General features: G+C 51.9%; 1 protein-coding gene across 4 annotated transcripts in view; it reads left to right on the top strand.

Annotated features, from left to right (window-relative positions):
• OSBPL10 (oxysterol binding protein like 10) overlaps positions 1–19640 on the top strand; it is a 310207-nt gene that overhangs the window by 264347 nt on the left and 26220 nt on the right. For 3 of the 4 annotated variants that reach the window (XM_086720580.1, XM_086720578.1, XM_086720577.1), the window contains one exon: positions 10901–11050. The exons of the other annotated variant lie outside the window; for it this stretch is intronic. In XM_086720580.1, coding sequence (XP_086576706.1) covers positions 10901–11050 — 150 coding nt within the window. The remainder of the gene's footprint in view (positions 1–10900; positions 11051–19640) is intronic. 4 annotated transcript variants of the gene reach the window in all.

Raw genomic sequence — 19640 nt, forward strand, 5'->3', positions numbered from 1 at the left:
GGGCAGGTTGAGGAGAGCCTTAAATGTTGGGCTGACTGGATAGTTCCTCTGGGCAGTGGGACAGCTCTGAAGACTTTTGAGCAGAGAAGAAGGTATTTGGGGAAGAACGTGCCAGTGGCTCAATACAAGGCGAAGCGTGAGAGGAGTTTGGAACAGAAGGAGAATCTGCAGAGTGTTAGGATCCTACGGTTACGTGCCTAGGGCCTCGAGTGTGGTGGCAGAGTGAGGACAGGAGGGATGTGGAGACCAGGGGGCCGTCTGGGTGGTGGGGCGCTGGGAGGTGTCTGTGCGCCTGCAGGCCTCACGTCTGGATGGGCAAGGAGGACGGTGAGCCACACGGAGTCAGGATGCTGGTGGGGCCCTTGTAAGGTGTCTGTTGGATCTGAGAGGAGGGAAGGTAAGATGATAAAAGCTTTCTCCCCCTTGAATGCTACCTGCCTGAATGAGCCTCCTTAGCTGGTTTATGTTGCCCATGGCTTACTAAAATGATTCCATCTGCAGGCACTTCTGGCCAGTCACGTTTTGCTTCCGGTTCCACCTGCTCCCTTCGGTGCTCACTTGCTTACCTGCCTGCCACCATCGTTCTGCTTCCCCTGGGATTCCTGGGCCCCTGCGATAGCTCACTGTTGGATCCCACAAATGGGAACCCCAGACCAAACCGCTGTCTGCCCAGCAAGGCCGCAGCTTCCAAGAGGACTAAGCCCATTTCTGTATTCCTCTACCGTGCCTCACAGAGAGCCTGACATGCCTGTTTACGGAATGAAGGACACGGACGTTTACGGAATGAAGGAGGGACCCTTCCCGGAGGCTGTAGGAGAGATCCATTTCTTTGCCTTTTCTGGCTTCTAGAGGCTGCCTGCTTGCTTTGGCTTGGGGCCCGTTCCTCTGTCTTCAAAGCTAGCAGCTGCTCTCTCCCTGACCACACTTCCCTAGGCACGCCTCCTTCTGACCACAGCCAGGGAAGAGTCCCCAGCTTTCGGGATTCCTGTCATTATACTGGATCCATTTGGATAACGCAGGACTGTCTTGTCTCAAGGACCTCAATCACCTCTACATAGGCCTATTTTTTGTCACAGCAGGTGACAGAATTCACAGGTCCCAGGACTAGGATTGGGACCTCTCGGGGACGCTGTTTTTCTACCACAGACAGCTCAGGGAGAGACGGTGAGCAGGCAGTGGATGCACGAAGCCGGAGTTCAGGGCGAAGGCTGAGCTTGAGACAGACATTTAGAGGCCATCAGTGAATAAATGGTTGAAAGGCGTGGCGTCAGGTGGGCTCCTCGAGGGAAGGAGCCTAGCGAGATAAGTCCAAAGCCATCTGCCACCTGGCCTCGGCCAAACTGCCCCGGCCAGCATGCCGCTCCTTCTGGTGGAATGTCCCCTCCTTTCCCCGGCTGCCCCAAGCGCTGCTCTTTGGTGACGCTCATCTCCGAGCCTGCCTTTCTGGTCACCCGGGCCACGGCCTTCCTTCTGCCCTCGTTGTGTCTGACTTTACGTGATGCGTCCTTTTATTCATACCTTTATTCTGATTTTTTAGGTAACAGTTTTATGAGATATAATTGACGTGCCATGCCATTCACTCATTTAAAATGTTCCATTCCATGGGTTTGGGTTTTTTGTTTCCAGATAAGTCCATGTTAGAACATTTGCATCACCCCCAAAAGAAACCCCATACTCTTTAGCTGTCAGCCTTATTCTACTCCTCCTTCTAGTCCCTTCCAACCACTAACCTGCTTTCTGTCTCCATACATCCGCCTGTTCCTGTAAGTGGAACCATGTAACATGTGATCTTTTGTGACTGGCTGCCCTTTTCATTTTGTTTTTATTTTTCAAGTTCATTTATTTTGAGAGAGAGAGAATCCCAAGCAGGCTCCGCTCTGCCAGTGCAGATCCCGACATGGAGCTCGATCCCACGACCTGTGAGATCGTGACCTGAGCTGAAATCAAGAGTCCGACACTTAACCCACAGAGCCACTCAGGCACACCTGTCCTTTTTATTTTAAATCTGGATTTTGTCCTTGCGCGCTCAAGTTGTCCCCGTTTTTCTTGTTTTGTTCATTCATTAAAAATTTTTTTTTTTTTTTTTTTATTGAGCACCTTTTATAAAAACCAACCCTTGTTTTGAGACTCTAGAAACGAAAGGCCGAAGGAGACAGGAGTTCTAACGGCAGACTATCGTGAAGGAGTTTCGATGAGGCTAAGCTGACGAGCACAGGGCCACTCCGTCCCACCCCTCAGTTCCTAGCTGATGTTACTGATCGATCACAGCGTTCTTTCTCCCGGAGCCTAGAGGTGGCCTCTAGGTCCACATCAACCTGGAGCTCTAAGTAGCCGGTCCAGATAATCCGTGTTCCTCTACTGAAAGAGATTGGACTTCCCAGTTCCAGCGGGAAAGCAGATGCGCAGTCGCATAAACCCAGTCGGGACGTGCCAAATCGGGTGCCTCCAGGGTGCCGAGGAGCTCCTCGTTAGGACGGAGGGGGCCACGTCTGCCCCTGTGAAGTGTGGCTGAACTGAGTTTCAGAGGATGAGATGGAACTTAGAGGTTCCACCCAGGGCCAGGGGAGAAAAAGATCCATGACCTCCTCCAGCGGGTCACCAGCTGGTCAAATGCGGAGACCAGGTCTTCAGCATCCTGTGTCTTTAGTAGCTGATGTGGGCGTTGGAGGCAGTTCGGGGGATGGTAACTCTTGCAGCCCTTGTGCCTGTTCGCCATTCAGCCCACCTAGAGGAGGCCTTCTGTGTCTTAAACCGTTGCTTTTCCTCACGCCAGAGCCTAGAGATGCTAGAGTGGCTCTCGGAGGGGTTTTGTCCCTCCTTTCCTGGGCCTTCTAGAGAACTTGGGTGGCTCCTGCGTGTGCCTCTCTGTGACCCTTGCCGCTTTGTATTTGTCTCCTGTGGCTCCCGGACCCGCATGTGATTTGTTCCGGAATTTCTATGAATCCCTTACTGGTGCAGCCCTAGATCCCGGAAGTAATGCTCCCTCACGGCCAGGGCCGTGGACCGTGTGGGGGACCCAGACCTTGACGGCCCCGGAGCCCTCTGTGTCCTCGTTGTTGGGGGGGCTGACCTACCACGGGAGCCCGTCCAGCATCACACAGCTTCTGAGGGATGGCGAGGGGGACGCGGGTGCCGTGGCAGTGGCTTCTAGATCCCCGCGCCCACGGGTGCCGCCGGGCCCCCGTGGGAGAGCCACAGGCTCCGGAGCGCAGTGCTTGCTTACTGAGCATTTCGCCTGGGCCCCGCTCTGGGCTCAGCACTTTCTGTGCTTTGTCTTCTGTAGGCCCCTCGGCAGTCGCCTGAGGTGTGGGGAGTTCCGCCTCCATCTCAGAGATGAGCTGGAGCCTGACAGGCGGAAGGTAGCGGATTCAGCATTCACATCCAGGCCATCGCTCCGGCTTCGCTGCGGCGATTACGTCCTCTGTTTTCGTGCCCTCCCTCTTCTCCTCCTTGAGACTTTGACCCCAGTGCTCACAAGCCTCCTGTGAACTTGAGAGTGTGGCGTGTGCTGCTTGCGGGCCTAGGGCCATGGTGATCGGTGCCCGGCAACCTGGCATAGCTTCGTTTTTAGGGAGTCTTGGCGAGCTCTCGGCTGGGCCGCCGATCCTGTGCCGGGTTGGCTTGCGCAGCGCTCGGCTTTTGCCGATCGACGTAGTGTCATAATGCACGGGACGCAGCGCTTGGCTCTTAGGCGTTCTCGTCACGTATGTGCCCTTCCCTCTGTTCCTGGTGGCCGCGGATGCTGGAGGAGCTGAGGCGTGGATTGTGGCCTCCGGATGCCTGCTTTGTCATTGGCACGCTTGCTTCCCAGGTCCCCAGCTGCAAGATCGTCGCCTCCCCCTTTGCTGCCGCTTCCTTCCCTGCCTTGGACTCAAGGTTTTCTTTGCTCCTTCTCAGTTCCTTTCTTTCTTGCTTTCGTTGTAAACGGTTTCTGAGCAGCTCTGTGGAATGAGAAAAGGCCTGATGTTATTTGCTGTGAACGCCTCTCGCAGATATTTTTTGAAAGAACACCTGTCGCATCCTCTTGGCGTAACTGTGCCTGATTATCTTGGCTGATGACGAATGCCCCCTACTCCCTCCCCTCCCCAGAAGTGACTTCCTTCTACCTTCCAGGGTGTCTTTTCTTTAAAATGAACCTTTCTGCAGGTTGGCCCCTTTGCTCAGGAAGAGCGTCTGTCCTTCCAGTCTGTGCGAGCCAAGTGTGGTAAATGTGTGTGTATGTGTGGTTAGAGCAAGAAAGCCAGCGCATCCACTGGGAGGCAGCAGAAGGATTGTGATGTCAGTGGCAACCAACTCAGCATCTCCAAAATGGCAGCGGGGACAAGCCCGCTGTGTGGACATGCTTGTGCTTGAAGCTGTCAAGGATTAGAGCCAACTCCTCCACTGGGTTACCCCCGCACAGTGGCCTCATTGTACCTACCTCCAAATGGCAAGATAAGGTCCCCCAGATACGGTGGTGGCCTGCGAGGCACAGTTGGTCACCCAGCTTTGGACGTGGCTCCACAAAGAAGGCAGTACACGCGAGGAGGCTTCAGTAGCCGCCCTGCGTCAGGGCCACGGGGCGTCAGCTGCACAAGACATCACCTGAAGACATGTGTCTGGCATCACGCCATTTGGTATGACTTCTGACAGAGGAGAGCATCTTTCCATTCACCCGGGAGACCCTCCGCTCAGCGAGGATGGCCTACTTTGGGGGACTTGGAAACAGGCACAAGAGAGACTCTTCTGGGGAAGAAATCCCACCTGTGCTAAGTGCGGGAAGGACAGTAGGTCATCAGGAACAGCCGTTTTACATTCATATGACACAACTTTATGTCTGTGTGTGTCCTCAGGGGAAATAGTTTTTCCAAGCGTGTGATACAGTGAGTGCCTTGCACTTGAGAGTCATGTCATAAAAATGTCTTACTGGGGAATGAGGGAGAAAAACGCCAAGTGAAATTTGCTGGACTGCTGGCCATCTTTGTATGCCCCATGCTATGCTAATGCTATTCTATTGACTTGTGTGGGAAGTTGGACTGGGTCTTCAGAAACAGCTGTGCCGGTGTTCATGACCTTGGCTATTAGATGGGGCTCCTTGGGATATAAAATTTTTATGAATGTGAAGATAAACAATGAGGATCAAGTAATGATTGTGATAATTTGGTTTTTAAATATGCTATAAATATTGGAGTGAAAAAAATGACTAGAGATATAAGGGACTTAATACTTGGTTTTATGGATTCCATACAGGTCGTCAACAACGGTAACACCGTTATCATCAGAACAAAAACATTGTTTCGGTAGTTGGTCCTGGGCACTTGTACCTCTTAGACACTCCGAACTCCTTGCTTGTCTTTTAATATTCGCTGTGTTTATTTGTCGCCTTTCTCTGTCTTCCATTTACCTCTTCTTCCAATCTCTCTGAACACCCCCTCAGCCTCTATCCATGTTTCAACTTGACATTCCCTATTGTTTCTAGAACCTCTCATTTTCTAGCAAACCAATGTCTATTGACTCCTATCTGAAAAGTAAGCAAATGTGTGTTTGTCCTGGTAGCCATTATTGCATGTTACTGCATGTTCTGTGTAGTAGCAGAAGCGAGAAATAAGTCATGTAGGGGGGCACCTTGTTGCCCGGTTGCTCCTTTGTGCTGCTGCTGCTGTATATCATAAGGTTTCTCTCGTTTGAGGGTGGATATCTGAGGGTGGTGCTTTGGGTCTTCTCCCCCACCGTCCAGCTTTCTGTGACCCTCAGAATATCAGATGTTCTTTTTGACATGGCTGGGTTTCCCCCATTTTCGCCATAAAGACGATATCTGGACAATGTTTGGTTCTTACCATTCAATACCAAGGTTCTTGGGTCTGACTCAGTTTACCCTGTGCCTAGGCAACAGTGTGGGGGGAGAGATGCCAGCCTCTCAAAATGTTGGGCTGCAACATGCTTGCTGATGGAATAGAATTTGATGTCGTTGTCTAGCTGCCTGTATTTTCTGTCCTTGGTCAGGTAGACTTTTAGGAGAGCTGCAGATCACTTGAACTCAGTGGGTATGTTTTCTGATGAAGATATTCTTTACTTAAGAATACCTGTTCTAGGGCACTCATTTGGGCGACAGATGGCAGCAGGTGCCCATCTCAATCTTTGTTACAGTAGAGCCCACCTACCTGCATGTGGGCGATCTAAGGGCTGTAGCGTGGCCTTGATCCACGTTCAAGAGTAAATAGTCATCTTTAAAGGTCGAATAATGTAGCCACCTAGGCTTCCCTCATAATGCCTCAAATCTAAGGATTCAGCCCTTTGCATTAAGACACTAGGTTATTAGACATTTACAAATAAAGAGAATGTTAGTAAATCAAACTACTCAAGTTGGCCTCAGCTCTCTGAGAGCCAGTTAAGCAAGGAGGAGAGATTGTCGTGAAGAAAGAGGGCTGGGTTGCATGCGCTTTGTCTGAGGAAGGGGAGCAGGTGCAGGTGTGGGGGTGGAGTGAGACCCGTGGCAGGGAAATGAATGGACCTCGAACATAAATGTCTGTTTCATGGTTTTTCCTGGCACTGACTCAAAATGTAGTTCAGTTACATATGTGTATTGAATAAAATAGATTGGAATTTCCATCTTGCTTGGAACTTGCATTTGTATTGCAGAACTAAGAGTTTGGGTACGAAGAAGAGGCGGAAGCAGAGTTCTGTGTTCCCTTCTGCACTGGTGTCCCCCTGGAGGAGGCTTGTTCAACCCACGTCAACCTAACCCAAGTCACAATTTTGCTTCTGGCTTTGGCCCTTGGCCGCCGCCTCACGGATGTGTTGCCCGTTGCCAGATGAAAAGCGGAGGTCTGTGGTGACATGGCTGCAGATCCTGTGGCTGTCTCTGACTGGAACGCGTCCCATCCTGAGAGTTCATCTCTCTTATGGGGTCTGAGGCCCCTCGTTCCTTGAGAGGCCTGAGGTCAGCCCAGGGGCAGATCCTCTCCCGAGAATCCAAGGAGAACGTGGGCCGTCTCTCTCGAGAAAATGTCCAGATACACAATTTTTGTATCAAATATCAAAGGTAGCGGTAGATATTTTTAGGAATGTCCAAAATGCCCAGATTAAGAACCTTTGCTCTGGGGCACAAGTCCCTTTGCAGCCACCGAGGAGTGTCCCCGAACCCCAGCCTGCTGCCAGGAAGCTTTTTCCTGTCTGTCACATTTACTCGTCCTTCCCTCTATTTGCTAATAGATACGAGTCACTTCATTTTTGTAGCGTCATATGCCCTGAGGTGCTCATGTGGTAGAAATATTGACTCATTATTTTTGTTTTTATTGAAAGCCTCATTTTTCCAAAGCCTGCTTCTCCTTAAGACATATCCTGATTCCATTTTATCTTCAGGTTGGCATACGTTTTTATGGCTGGGCTGGCTCATTTGCAAAGATCTCTGGGGGATGGCTGGATGTGACGATTGTTCTTGCTCAGTCTTAGGAACTTTCTCAGCATTTATAAAACCATGGCCCGGGTCAGTTGTTCTTCTGAGATTGAGAAACACTGGATTTCACAGCAGACAGAATTGACAAACTCTTGACCCCAAAGGGGAAGAAGTCTTTTAGCCTTTAAAATGCCAGTGAAGCCTTGTTCTTCAAATTCTGCATTTCTTGGTGGTGCCCGTTGACAGTGGCTGCTTTGTGGATGCTGGCAGATTTATATGTACATTGCCAGCCGACCTCTTTCCAACAGGGTTGACCAGTCGGATACTCCAACTTCTCTCCTCGTGCCTCCATTTTGGACCCAACAGAGGGTGGTCTTCCCTTTCTGCAAAACACTGCGTTCCATTGTGGGTAGAATCGGGGCCTTCTTTCCTCTAAGATGTTCATTAACAACATGATAAATGTTGGTGGTAAAAAAAAAAAAAAACCACCTTTTTTTTTGTTGAAAATTTTTTTTGATGTTTGTTTATTTTTAAGAGAGAGACAGAATGTGAGTGGGTTGGGGCAGAGAGAGAGGGAGGCACAGAATCTGAAGCAGGCTGCAGGCTCCGAGCTGCCAGCACAGAACCTGACCCGGGGCTCGAAATCACAAGCTGTGAGATCATGACCTGAGCCGAAGTCGGACGCTCAACCGACGGAGCCACCCAGGCGCCTCCTTTTTTTTTTTTTTTTTTTTTCCTTAAACCCTGAGTATTCACTTGAGTTTGAGTGGGAGAGGGTTTTGCAAATCCTACCGTAAGAAAACAGGCATATTCCCAGGAGTTCTGGGAGAGAAAACTATGGCTGGGTCCTCGGTTAAGCTTAGGCAGTTGGCTGAGGATCCAAGCCAATGATGTGTGTCAGACTCCTCGTGGCTTTTCTCCCCTTGGCAGGACTTGAGGGCCCCCACGAGCTCTGGCCTCCATTCCCCCCGGAGTGAGTCCGCTTCTGGGGCTCCTGCACCAGAATAGCCATAGCCAGTGTCTCTGTGAGAGGCATCACCAGCCACAGAGGAAATGTCCTGTGGATTGAAGTGGGAGGAGCTGGAGAGGTTTGTGCGCACACTGATGCATGTATTTAGTATCTCGTGGCAGGATCTCGTAGAAAGATTTCCTGGCTGCCGGAAGTCGGGGACAAGCTGGGTCTAATTTCCGAGCATGGCAGGCAGCAGGAGGGAGTGTGGTCCCGGGTCGTCTCTGAACACGGTGCACCGGGTGCGGCGCATCGCGTGGGGAGGATGGAGCTTTCCCTGTGTGCCGGTGTGTGCACGAATGGGACGTCACACTTTCAGAGGAAGGGATCATCCTTTGCCTCATCAAGCTTCTGGCAGCCTCACTTGAGCAAATGATTTGTGCGGACTGCGTTCAGTACCGCGTTCAATTCCAAGCAGGAGCGATTGCACTCGAGATGCAGCTACCTCCCCTGTTGAGACGTTTAAGGGCTTTGCACGCCGCCGTCCCCGCTTCCCCCAGAGGGTGCATGCTGGTAGCTTGATTTGGTTTTGATTGTCCTTTTTCCTCCCAAATCAAGATGCCCGGGGCGCTGTCCTCTTCTCCTCCAGGCCGCCCCTGCATTGAGGGGAAAGCTGCTAATAACTCACCACTGCCCACCAGGTCACCACGAAGGAAGTAGCGACCCGCAGCACCTTTGCCATGGGGAGGGATGGCGTCTGGGCTTTCTGACTTCACTGGCATCTGATTGGAACCGTAGACTCCCAGCGCAATGAGACAGGCCTACGTTTCAAAACTGAAATCCAGAGGAGGGAGAACAAAGAGTCAGGAGGGGCAGGCTGGTGGGAGGGTGGCCCTGCTTTTCCTGGCCTTTCAGCCATTCTGGCTCAACGGCCTTGGCAGCGGCCGGCACAGAGGCACAGCAGATGGGTGTCCAGGAGGTGAAGCTAGAGGAGAGGCGGGGTGGCCTCCGGAGCCCCTCCTTCTCCGACTTTCCAGCGTTAGAATCAGGGCAGCCCAGTCCCCGCCGACTTCATCTGGCTAGTCCTTTCTGGAGCAGGAGGGGGGGCGGGGCCCCCAGTTATTTCAGCATACTCCCAGCAAAACAATTTTCCAGGGACGTCAAACAACACGCATTGCGATGAGACTGGAGAACAAGGCACACGGTGGAGGAAAACGCACCTCTTCTTGGCGGGGGGAGAGCCTACCGCTGTGGGCTTCATTCAGGTCTCCCCAGTGGTCTCTCCAGAATTGGGGGTGTTCAGAGGTGACTGAGAATAACTTGAGAAGTATGTCTGTAGAAAAACGTCTATTTCAATGGGAAAATGTTCAAATGCCTACCCCAGGGGAGAAGAGCATCGTGCTTTCTCCGTGGAGTGTCGGTAAGGAACGGCCAGCACATGTAGGTCAGGCGGGTCAGTTACAGCCACCTCGATCTCTATAAGATAACCTTTGGGTGTTGGAAGTGCCTTTAGATAAAAGGAGAGGGGCCTAATGGAGTTGATAAATCATTACTTTTTGCAGAGACGTATGGGCAAGTCTGTGTCTATTTATATTAAATACCTTGAGCTGCTGCATTTGTGTCTACTAAGTGTATTGGCCTGACCTGTCATCGGTAATTAGAAACAATTGTGTAATGTGTTTGCAGAGTGCATCGGCTTATGTATGGACAAGCAGCGTAAGAACACAGGTAAATGTGGAAAGGGGAATTAAGCTTACCTCTTTCAATAGAATTCCAAGGACAACTATCCATTATAGCCAGAGTTCTTGATGTCTGGGACTTGGAAAATGTGGTGCTCAGCCCTCTTGCACATTCCGCTCGCCACTTGCCTGTTTCCTACGCAATTTGAAAAATCGGAATCCAGCAATGGAATGAATGAACTTGCATTGAGGAAAAGCAGGGTCTGTTGGAGAGCACAAATGTGAGCATTGTAAAATTTTGGTGTGTCTCCTTAAATTTTTATTTTTGTCACCCTTCCTGAATTAATGCCAGCTCTGAGACTTTTTTCTTTTTTTTTTTTTTTTCACACTTGCCGCAGCGATATTAAGTGATGTGAGTAGAAACAGTCTCAGAGTAAATTTTCTCGTCACTAAGGTAATTTCAGTCAATTCCAGGAGCATCTGCCTTTCGCTTATGAAACAGAAAAGTTTACATTAGATATAAGGTGTTCTGGGTTGTGCAAGTTAATAGAATATCGTATGGGAATAGTCCAGGTAAGGGAGCTCAGACCCATGTAGCTTCTTGAGCAGAAAACTTTTGTTGTTGTTGTTGGGTAAGGTCCTTAGGTCGGAGAGTTTACGGATAGGGCGCATGGTGGGGAAAATGAACGGGCGTGTGGTGGGCGGCCTCACCCAAAGGGCCCGCACCCCCGGAAAGGGTCCCTCTGTCGCCCCATATGGCTAATAGCACTGGTTCACAGAGAAACTCTTTCTGGGGCAGGGTTGAGCTCCTGTCGTTGCTGAGCCTGTGGGTCCCTGTGCTGTGCTTCTGACTTGTGCTGGACCAGCTGGTGATTTGTATCGATGATCTTGTTTTAGCCAAACTCGGGCCCTGAACTGGTTTTGTCCGAAGATGAGGACAGTGACACTGAAGACAAAGAAGAGACAGAATTGGGTGCCATGGAGGATCAGCGTAGTATAATTCTTCATCTCATTTCACAGCTCAAACTGGGAATGGATCTGACCAAGGTAGGTTGGCGCGTCCCACTGGGTCTGCGGCCAGTGGCTTGGGTTCTGTCTTCCCTCACCCCGCCCCCCCACCCCCTGCCAAAGCCTTCCCTGCTCTCATTCTGTTCGCCGTGGGGAGATTGGGAAAACAGAGCGGGGAAAAGGCCAGAAAGGCACTCGGGCGCAGGTATCCCGGTTATGATGTGAACGGATGTGTTGTTTTACGTCAGTACTCATCTCAGAGTGTGAGCCTGGCATTTGACTCCCTGGAGAAGCTGCTGCTTTAGCAGGGCAAGGAGAGCATGAGAGGAAGCACAGGAGTTGGTAGGGAAACTTCAGCGTAGGACTTCTTGGTTTCCTGCTGTGTTCCAGAAAAAACTAAAGGCGTAGAGACAGACGCGGCCTGTTGGCCGCAGACAGAACGGCAGGGGGAAGGAAAATGGCGGACCCAGGAGTGAGGCCACTGTGCGCCTGGCCGCAGCCTGCCGCCGGCTGGCGTCGGCTTTGACAGCTAGTCCCCGACGGCAACCTTGTTGGGGATTCAGATCCCACGATCCACCTGCAGAGAAACAGACCTGCCGTTTGGTGGCAGAAGGGCAGCTGACTCTCCCTGGTGCTGTGCTCGGCCAGGATCCTTCCTGAGGGACGGCGTCAGGAGAACCCAGTGTCCCGATTACTGATGGTTGAGTTGATGAGCCCATAGAGATCCTCCCTCGCCCTGAGCGGGAGCTTCCTTCTGGAGGCAAGCAGGGAAAGCGATGTTGTACGTGGCTGAAGGGTTGTACGGTGGCATAGGGCCGGGGTGCCCAGCTGGTTGCATTTCTAGCCAGATACTGAATCCTGTTGCCTCCCTGGAAGCGTGCGGTGAGATGAGAGGGAGTGAGCAGGGCTGTAGAGGGACAGCTACTGGGAAGAGACCCGTGGTGGGCTGGGGAACGGAGGTTCTAGAACCTGAAGGCCAGCCAGACGAATGTGGACATACCGGAGAGGGTCAACACCACTGAAGGCATCGCCCAGGGAAGCCGCCTTGAGGGTAGTTGGTTTGTTTGGCTGTCACGAATGGTCTGGATTCCAGAGAATGGGGTGGGGGGGTTGGGGGGGGAGGTGGGAGATCCTTTGAAGAGGAAGATGACAAGATGCAGAGGAGTTGGGAGCTTCAAAGATGACAGAAAAGCCTTTTCTGCACAGTGTTTTTCTGTGTTTGAATGTGAGTGTGTCTGATATTCTGGGGAAAAGTGGCACTTTAAACAAAACAGTGGCTTCACACTGGGGAGGCCTGACCTCAGAAGGTTCCCCGCCTTGGCCGCTCTCCGCCCTCTTCTTCGATCTGCCCGTCAAGCTGTGAGGACCTGTTCTGCATTATCCTGCCTGATTCCCTACATTTCAGCCTTGTAGTTCTAGAATGCTCCTGTCCTTTTTACTAGAGGGATCATTTAAATGCTTGCCTTTTAAAAAGCTACTGCTTTGGGGCGCCTGGGTGGCTCAGTCGGTTGGGCGGCCGACTTCAGCCAGGTCACGATCTCGCGGTCTGGGAGTTCGAGCCCCGCGTTAGGCTCTGGGCTGATGGCTCGGAGCCTGGAGCCTGTTTCCGATTCTGTGTCTCCCTCTCTCTCTGCCCCTCCCCCGTTCATGCTCTGTCTCTCTCTGTCTCAAAAATAAATAAAAAACGTTAATAAAAAAAAAATTAAAAAAAAAAAAAGCTACTGCTTTTATTCTTGTGGATTCATAGACACTTGAGCAGAGCTTGAGTTAAGATCTGGTGGAAGGAATGTGGGTAATTACACCGGTATGATCTAAAACCACATTTCCAAACTGTGGGTCGTGGCCCATTTAGTCGGTTATAAAACCAATGTAGAGGGTCAGATGATCACTTCTAAAAAACGAAATCAAATACGACGGAAAATCTCAGCGCGCGCTGCACACGAAATTTTTATCTTAGTTCGGTTGACACGTGTAGTGGGTCACAACGTAAAACATATTCTCCTTGTGGATCGTATTAAAAAAAATATTTGTAAAACAGTGATGTAGAATCATGGAGGGTATAGGAAAGAGAACGTCAGAGTCGCTCAAATTGTCCAGGTCAGATGTGGAATAATACAATAAAAGGCCGAAGGGACTGACTTACAGCAGGTTGAGGGTCTGAGAGATATCACATTACGGCTGTTTTATTTAAAAATAAATCCTAGGAACTGTGCATCTTCTGTTATTATTTTGTTAGGAAATAATTGCTGTGCATTTCTGGAGCCATGGTTCGTTCCTAAAAGAGCAAATGTTATGTTTATCCACTAGTCAGTGGGCTCTTTGAGAGAAAAGCTTTTCTGGCCCATAGCTCATTCACTTTTTTGCTGGGGAGAAGCTATTATTCAAAAAGCAAGGGAAGGTTTGATGAGCTGGAATACTTGTGAGAGGAAGAGGTACGCCTTCCACTGCATCAGAGAAAGGTTGACGAAAGGCCCTCTTTCCTTATCGTCGCCTTTTCTCTTCTTGACGTTTGCCCGTGCCATTAAGTTAAGCTCGTGCTAACTTGGCAATGGAAGCACTTAGCCTGAACGGAGCCTCCGATGAGCAGGCAGATTGAATCTTCTTTGGCTCTAGAATGGAGCTCTGGTCCCTCTCCATGAAACAACTGTATCGCTCCATCTTTCAGGAAGTGGGAAGTATTGACACGTCCCCAAGTCACCGACACGTGTGGGCATCTGGTGCCGCATTTTGCCTTAGTTAATGAACTGTGGCCACCAGACAGGGCCGGTTTCGTGGACGTGTGACCAGTGGAGTCCCACAGCCCCCCATGCCCAGAGGCATCCCATGCTGGATTGAAGGTTCTGCTGTTGCTCTCTTGAAATTCTTAAGAATTATGAAGAAGGGGACTTCCATTTTCATTTTTCACTTTGCCCCACAAAACATGCGGCTGGTCCTGCCCCTGGAAGCACTCCTGTGCGCCCTCCTTCCTCGGCTGGCCTTCCATAACCCCGGGTTGCCGGTGAGTACCTCCGCTGTGTCACCTGCTGCATGTCCACAAATCGCGGGTAGCCTGGAAAGGACCCGCAGAAAGATGGTGGGCCACAGGAGGGCTCTTTGAGTTAGGGACATTTAGGTTGAGCCTGAAGGATGAGTGGACATTAGTGGAAGGAGTGAGAGGAAGGGCGTTCCTGGTGGAGGGAACAGCATGGGCAAAGCTGCCGAGCATAAGGCGGTGTGGCCAGAGTGCAGCATGTGCTGGTGAGTGGCACCGTTGAACCTGGAGTGGGTGGTGGCATCAGGTCCTGCGGGGACTTGTGGGTCACGTGGAGCTGGGTGAACCCGATCCTGAGGGCAACGGGAAAGCTTTGGAGGGTCTGAGGCTGGTGAGACACGCCACGTCGTGTTCAGGAGCTGCTCTGCTCCAACCTGGGCTCCAGGGAGCGGGGCCCCCGGAGCAGTATCCGACCTTTTCAACCTAGTTTTCGGGAACGTGAAAGACAACATTTAGTAGCGCCTGTGCTCACATATTCGTTGAGCAGCCTACCTGCCAGGTAGTGTTCTAGATGCCGAGAATGCGGCAGTGAACAAAACGTTCCGATTCCACACCCTCCTAGAGCTCGGGTGATAACGGAAGGAGGCAGGCGGCAAACGAGAGAGAAGAAGAGAGTACAGAGGTGGGAAGACTGGTGCAGAGACGCAGAGCCCGGCAGTGGAGGCGGGGATAGGCCCCCCTAGAGACGCTGCTCAGGGTGGATTCTCCCAGGTGGCACTGGAGTAGAGACGAGATTCGGGTGAGGAGGTCAGCAGGAGATGGCGTATGGCAGTCTGTTCTGGCCAGAGGGGACAGCGGGTGAAGAAGGCCCGTGATGGCCCTTGTTTGGCATGTTGAGGGTAAGCAGGGACGCCAGTGTGATTGAATCAGAATGCCCCAGTTGGCAGGAAAGGAAGTTGGCAAGACAGGAGGGCTGGGGCCGGGGTGGGGGTGGGTGCTTCCTAGGACGCTGTAAGGACTTGGGATGTTTCTCTGAGTGGCGTGGTGGCCGCTGGAGAGTTTTGAGCAAAGGAATGCATGGCCTTTCTTGTACTTTTAAAGGCTTATTTTGACTCTTGGGTTGGAAGGTAAACTGGGGCAGGGCGAGGAGTGGGGTGCGGGCAGCAGGGGAAAGAGTAGAAACGGGGGGGGAGGTGAGAGATGATGGTGGAGTGGCAGATGTCCCAATAGGGTATGGATGTGCCGACTGCATGTGGATTGGATGTGGAGTGTGAGGGAAAGAGGAATAAGGAATGACGCTTAAGGTTGCGATCTGAGCAGCCGGAATAAGAAAAGCTAGAGCTGCCCTTTGTTTCGTTTACCCACTGCTGAGGGATCAACCACCTCAAATGTAGTGGCTGAAAATCACCATTTTGTTTGTTCACAGTCACACCATCTGAGCTGGGCTCAGCTGGGCAGTTCTGCTGTCGGTCTTTACCAAAGGTCGCTCGTGTGTCTCTTGTCAGTTGGCCGGTTGGTTGTGGGCTGGACTTGGCTGGGACAGCTGGGCTTCTCTCTCTCCATGAAGTCTTAGGATCTCTCTGTTTCTCTCTCTCTCTCTCTCCTTGTATCCCTCTCACATGGTCTGTCTAGCTGGGAAGCCAGACATCTTACACGGTGGCTCAAAGTTCCCGTGAGGACAAGAGTGAAGCTGATAAGCCTTTTTAAAACTTAGACTCCTGGGGGCGCCTGGGTGGCTCAGTCGGTCGAGCGTCCGACTCTTCATTTCGGCTCAGGTCATGATCTCATGGTTCGTAAGTTCGAGCCCTACTTCGGGCTCAGCACTGACAATGCAGAGCCCGCTTGGGATTCTCTCTCTCTCTCCCCCTCTCTGCCTCTGCCCCTCCCTGTCTCTCTCAAAATAAATAAATAAATAAGCAATAAAACCCAAGCCTGCAAAGTGGCACAGTGTCACTTCCCCTGTACCGATCAAAGCAAGTGTGCATTCCAGGAGCTGGAGCTGTGGTTCATTGGAGGCCACCAGGGCCTCTCTTGACCACCGCCCTTTACGCAGAAGGGGAAGACCATGGGAAGATGTTGGGGGACATCACAAAGTTATCGTGGCTCTCTTAGGTCTGAGATGTCCATTCATTAGGCTTCCAAGGAGAGAGGATGTGTAGGCGGTTGGTATAGAAGTCTGGGGCTTAGGGATGAGGTTCAGGTACAAGTTTGAGAACAAATAAGGAACCGAATGCGTTTGAGGCCAGGAGTTGGCAGTGGGTTCCTCTAGGAAGTGAGTAGAGATGCAGGGATGAGTCGTGCGACACCCCAATACATAGAGACTGGGGACATGAGAAGGATCCAGGAAAGGAGGTTGAGAAGGGCGAGCCCGTGAGCCAGGACAGAAACCAGGAGTGTGATGTCGTGGAAGCTACAGGAAGAGGGTCCTTCCAGGAGAAAGGAGCCATGGGCTGTGTGGATCTGCTGTGGAGGCGTCAAGAAGGGTCCGGCCTGGGAAGGGACCATCGTTTGTTTTCGTCAGGGTCTGATGGGGTGGGTTCGAGGGAGAATAGGAAGAACAGTGCTAGCCGGGAGTAAAGATGCTGTTCCAAGAGCTTTTGTATAGTAAAAGGGGAGCAGAAGGTTGGGTGCAGGCTGGAGGCAGACCTGGAATTGGGAGGCTTGGTTTCTGAAGATGTCTGGGTGCTAGTGGGAGTGGAGAGGAGCGGGAGGGGGAGGGGCGGGGTGGCCGCAGGGACCTGAGGAGCCAGAGGGCGTGGGGCCCAGAGCGTGGGCAGGGGATCACCCTTTGACGGGATGGTACAGAACCCCGGGGCACAGACACCGGGAAAGGGGCGGGAGAGCCAGGGTTAACCAGGTGGGTGGGCCGCACCCTAGCCGAGTTCCCTAACCTGGCTGCCTCAGTTTCTCTCCTGTGAGCTAGGGGCAGCTGTGCCTTCCACGGGGCTGCTCCTGTGCACGTGCAGCCGGTGTGCGAGGGCTTCCGAGCAGGGCCTGGTGCACAGTAGGTGCTGCGGCGATCTTGTGCAGCTCTCCGTGGACGGCTTCGCTTCTCCCGGTGACAAAAGAAGCAAGGGAGATGCAAGGAAAAGGGAGGCTTGAGAGGGATTGGAAGTGGGGTGGGGGACGGCAGTAAAAGGGTGTTCATTTCAGGGAGATCTAGAAGGTTAGGAGGGTGGCCACGTGCTACCACGGGGCACTTAAGGTTGCTCGGTCACGGATGGAAAGAGAGACCATTCAGCGTGTTGTCTCCTTCCCTCCAGGAAGCTGTGGCTGGAAGGGAGGCTGCGAGAGAGTGGTGGACAGAAGAGGGTCAACAGGCTGTCAGTCTTGGAGGCGCTGGGATGAGAGAGTGAGGTGGGACCTCAGGGGTAACGGGTGGAGAGAGAATGCTTCAAACTGAGATATGGAGGACGGTGGTAGTTACGGATAGCACCGAGGTCTAGGGTGTGCCGATTTGTGACCTACGGGGATTCCTCTGGGAAGGAGGGTGGTTAGTCTAAACCCCAGTTTTACAGGATCAGGCGGGAGGGAGATCATCTCCAACATCGGATTTTGAACCTTTCCTGATGGCACAGCTGATTCCATAGAGTAGGTGGGAGTTTTGAGGGTACCGACTGTGGTTAAAATAGTGCAAGGTAGGGGTGCCTGGGTGGCTCAGTCGGTTAAGCGTCCGACTCTTGGTTTCGGCTCAGGTCATCATCAGATCTCGCGGTTTGTGGGTTCAAGCCCCGCATCGGACTCCACGCTGCAGTGCAGAATCTGCTGGGGATTCTGTCTCTCTCCACCTGTCCCCTGCTCGTGCGTGTGCACGCGCTCCTCTCTAAATAAAAATAAATTAAAAAAACTTAAAAAGTGCAAGGCAAAGAGAGGGAGGATTGGGCTCTCCTCAGGCGATGAGGTCCCTGACCCTGAAGATATACGATGCATATCCCATTGTTACCTGAAACTGGGCTCACCTCTCCGTGGGTGTCGAGCCAGAAGACAGCCAAGCCAAAGACGAGGAAGAAGAAGGATTTTACTTGCAACAGATAAAAGAGAACACCAGGGATCTTTCCCAAAGCAGTGTCTCCCTAAACAACGAAATGGGGGAAGTTTAAAGCTAAGGGTGATACGTATTCACGAAGGGACTTGCACAGTGGGGAATACAGCGTGGAATTGGGGCAGAAGTCATCTTAAGGTGACAGAGTTCAGGTCAAGGTCAGGGGGGCCGGCAAGGGTCAGCATCCCTAGGTCTCGGACTCCACTCGGTCTGGCAGAGGAAAGATGACTCAAGAATGTACATCAAGTCCATCTTCTGAATCAGCACTGGGAGATTTATCACTGATTTATTGTCTCTGATAAGACTGTCTCTTCTTCGCCGATAGCAGCTGTTGGTTCTTACCTCCTTTCACAAGGTGGCAGGTGGGGTCACCTAAAACGACTGTTTTTATATCAAGAAAGCCTTTTTATATCAAGAAAGCCTTTTTATTTTTCCAGGGACCCCTAACTTTCTGCTCACACCAGCAGTTATGGTGGACAGGGTTCTCACTTTGAGAGAGAAGCTTGCCCGCACAGTTCTTAGACTTCGGTGAATTCTCCAAGAATCGCTTGAATTGTTCCGGTAGAACTATTTGTAAAACCAGTTGGTGATTTAGCGCACCGTTGTAGTCCATTGACCCTGCGTATGACAGACCCCCTACAGCAAACAGCCGTGTGCTCACCAGCACATGGGAGGAAGCGAGCGCTGTCATCAGCCGTGTCGTCTACGACGGCTGCCTGACCTTCCACCAAGTTGCTATATTGTCAGGGCCCTCCTCAACTGGTGTGACTGGTCACATGTCTCTCGGCGGCTTCTGGATCCTATAATGAGATGATAGACATCTTCGAATGTACAGGTTTTCTCCTTTTTGTTTTGTTTGTTTTTTGGGGTTTTTTGAGAGCGCACACATGCGAGTGGGGGAGGGGTGGTGGGAGAGAGGGAGAGGGAGGGAGCGAGGATGAGAATCCCAAGCAGGCTCCACGCCCAGCACAGAGCCCGATCGGGGGCTCGAGCTCATGAACCATGAGACCGTGATCTGAGCTGAAATCAAGAGTCGGACGCTCAACCGACTGAGCCACCCAGGCGCCCTCGGGTTTTCTCCTGGCTACATTGCCAGGTTCAGTCGTGTTTGCAGAAAGATGAGTGTTGCTGTGCTTGAGCTCCTCCTTCAGAGGGGGCGACTTTTGTGAGAAGGGTCCGAAGGGCCTGGGTTTACCCTGGAGCTGAACCCAGTGCAGCTGTGGGTACTCGGTGTTCTCTTCCCGCAAGTGTTGCGTCCACTTTCCGATGCCTTTGGCTCTTCTCTCCAAATCTTGTTTTTAATATGCTGTCAAGTAAAGCCCACTTCCTGTCCTGAGATGCTTGCCTTTTCGTAGAAAACCCAGTAGTAACCTGGCTTCCTGTCGGTGTGAATCTGTGTCTGGAGGGAGGCAGCATGTGTCCTGCCCACACTTCCTGCCTATGTTATTGGCAGGAGCTCGTCAGCCCTGCTTTTCTAGGAAGACTTCCAGTGAGTGAGGGCGAGCCTTCTGGCCTCCTGGGGGCAGTGAGGGATCCAGCACAAGCCTTGACCCAGCAGAACTGGTTCTCATTCCGGCTCCCTACTTATTTGGCCTTTCTGGGCTGGAGTTTTCTCA

The sequence above is a fragment of the Puma concolor genome, chromosome C2 (assembly GCF_028749965.1).
Source record: "Puma concolor isolate L17-30 chromosome C2, mPumCon1.1.hap2, whole genome shotgun sequence".
In the NCBI taxonomy this organism is placed as follows: Eukaryota; Metazoa; Chordata; class Mammalia; order Carnivora; family Felidae; genus Puma; species Puma concolor.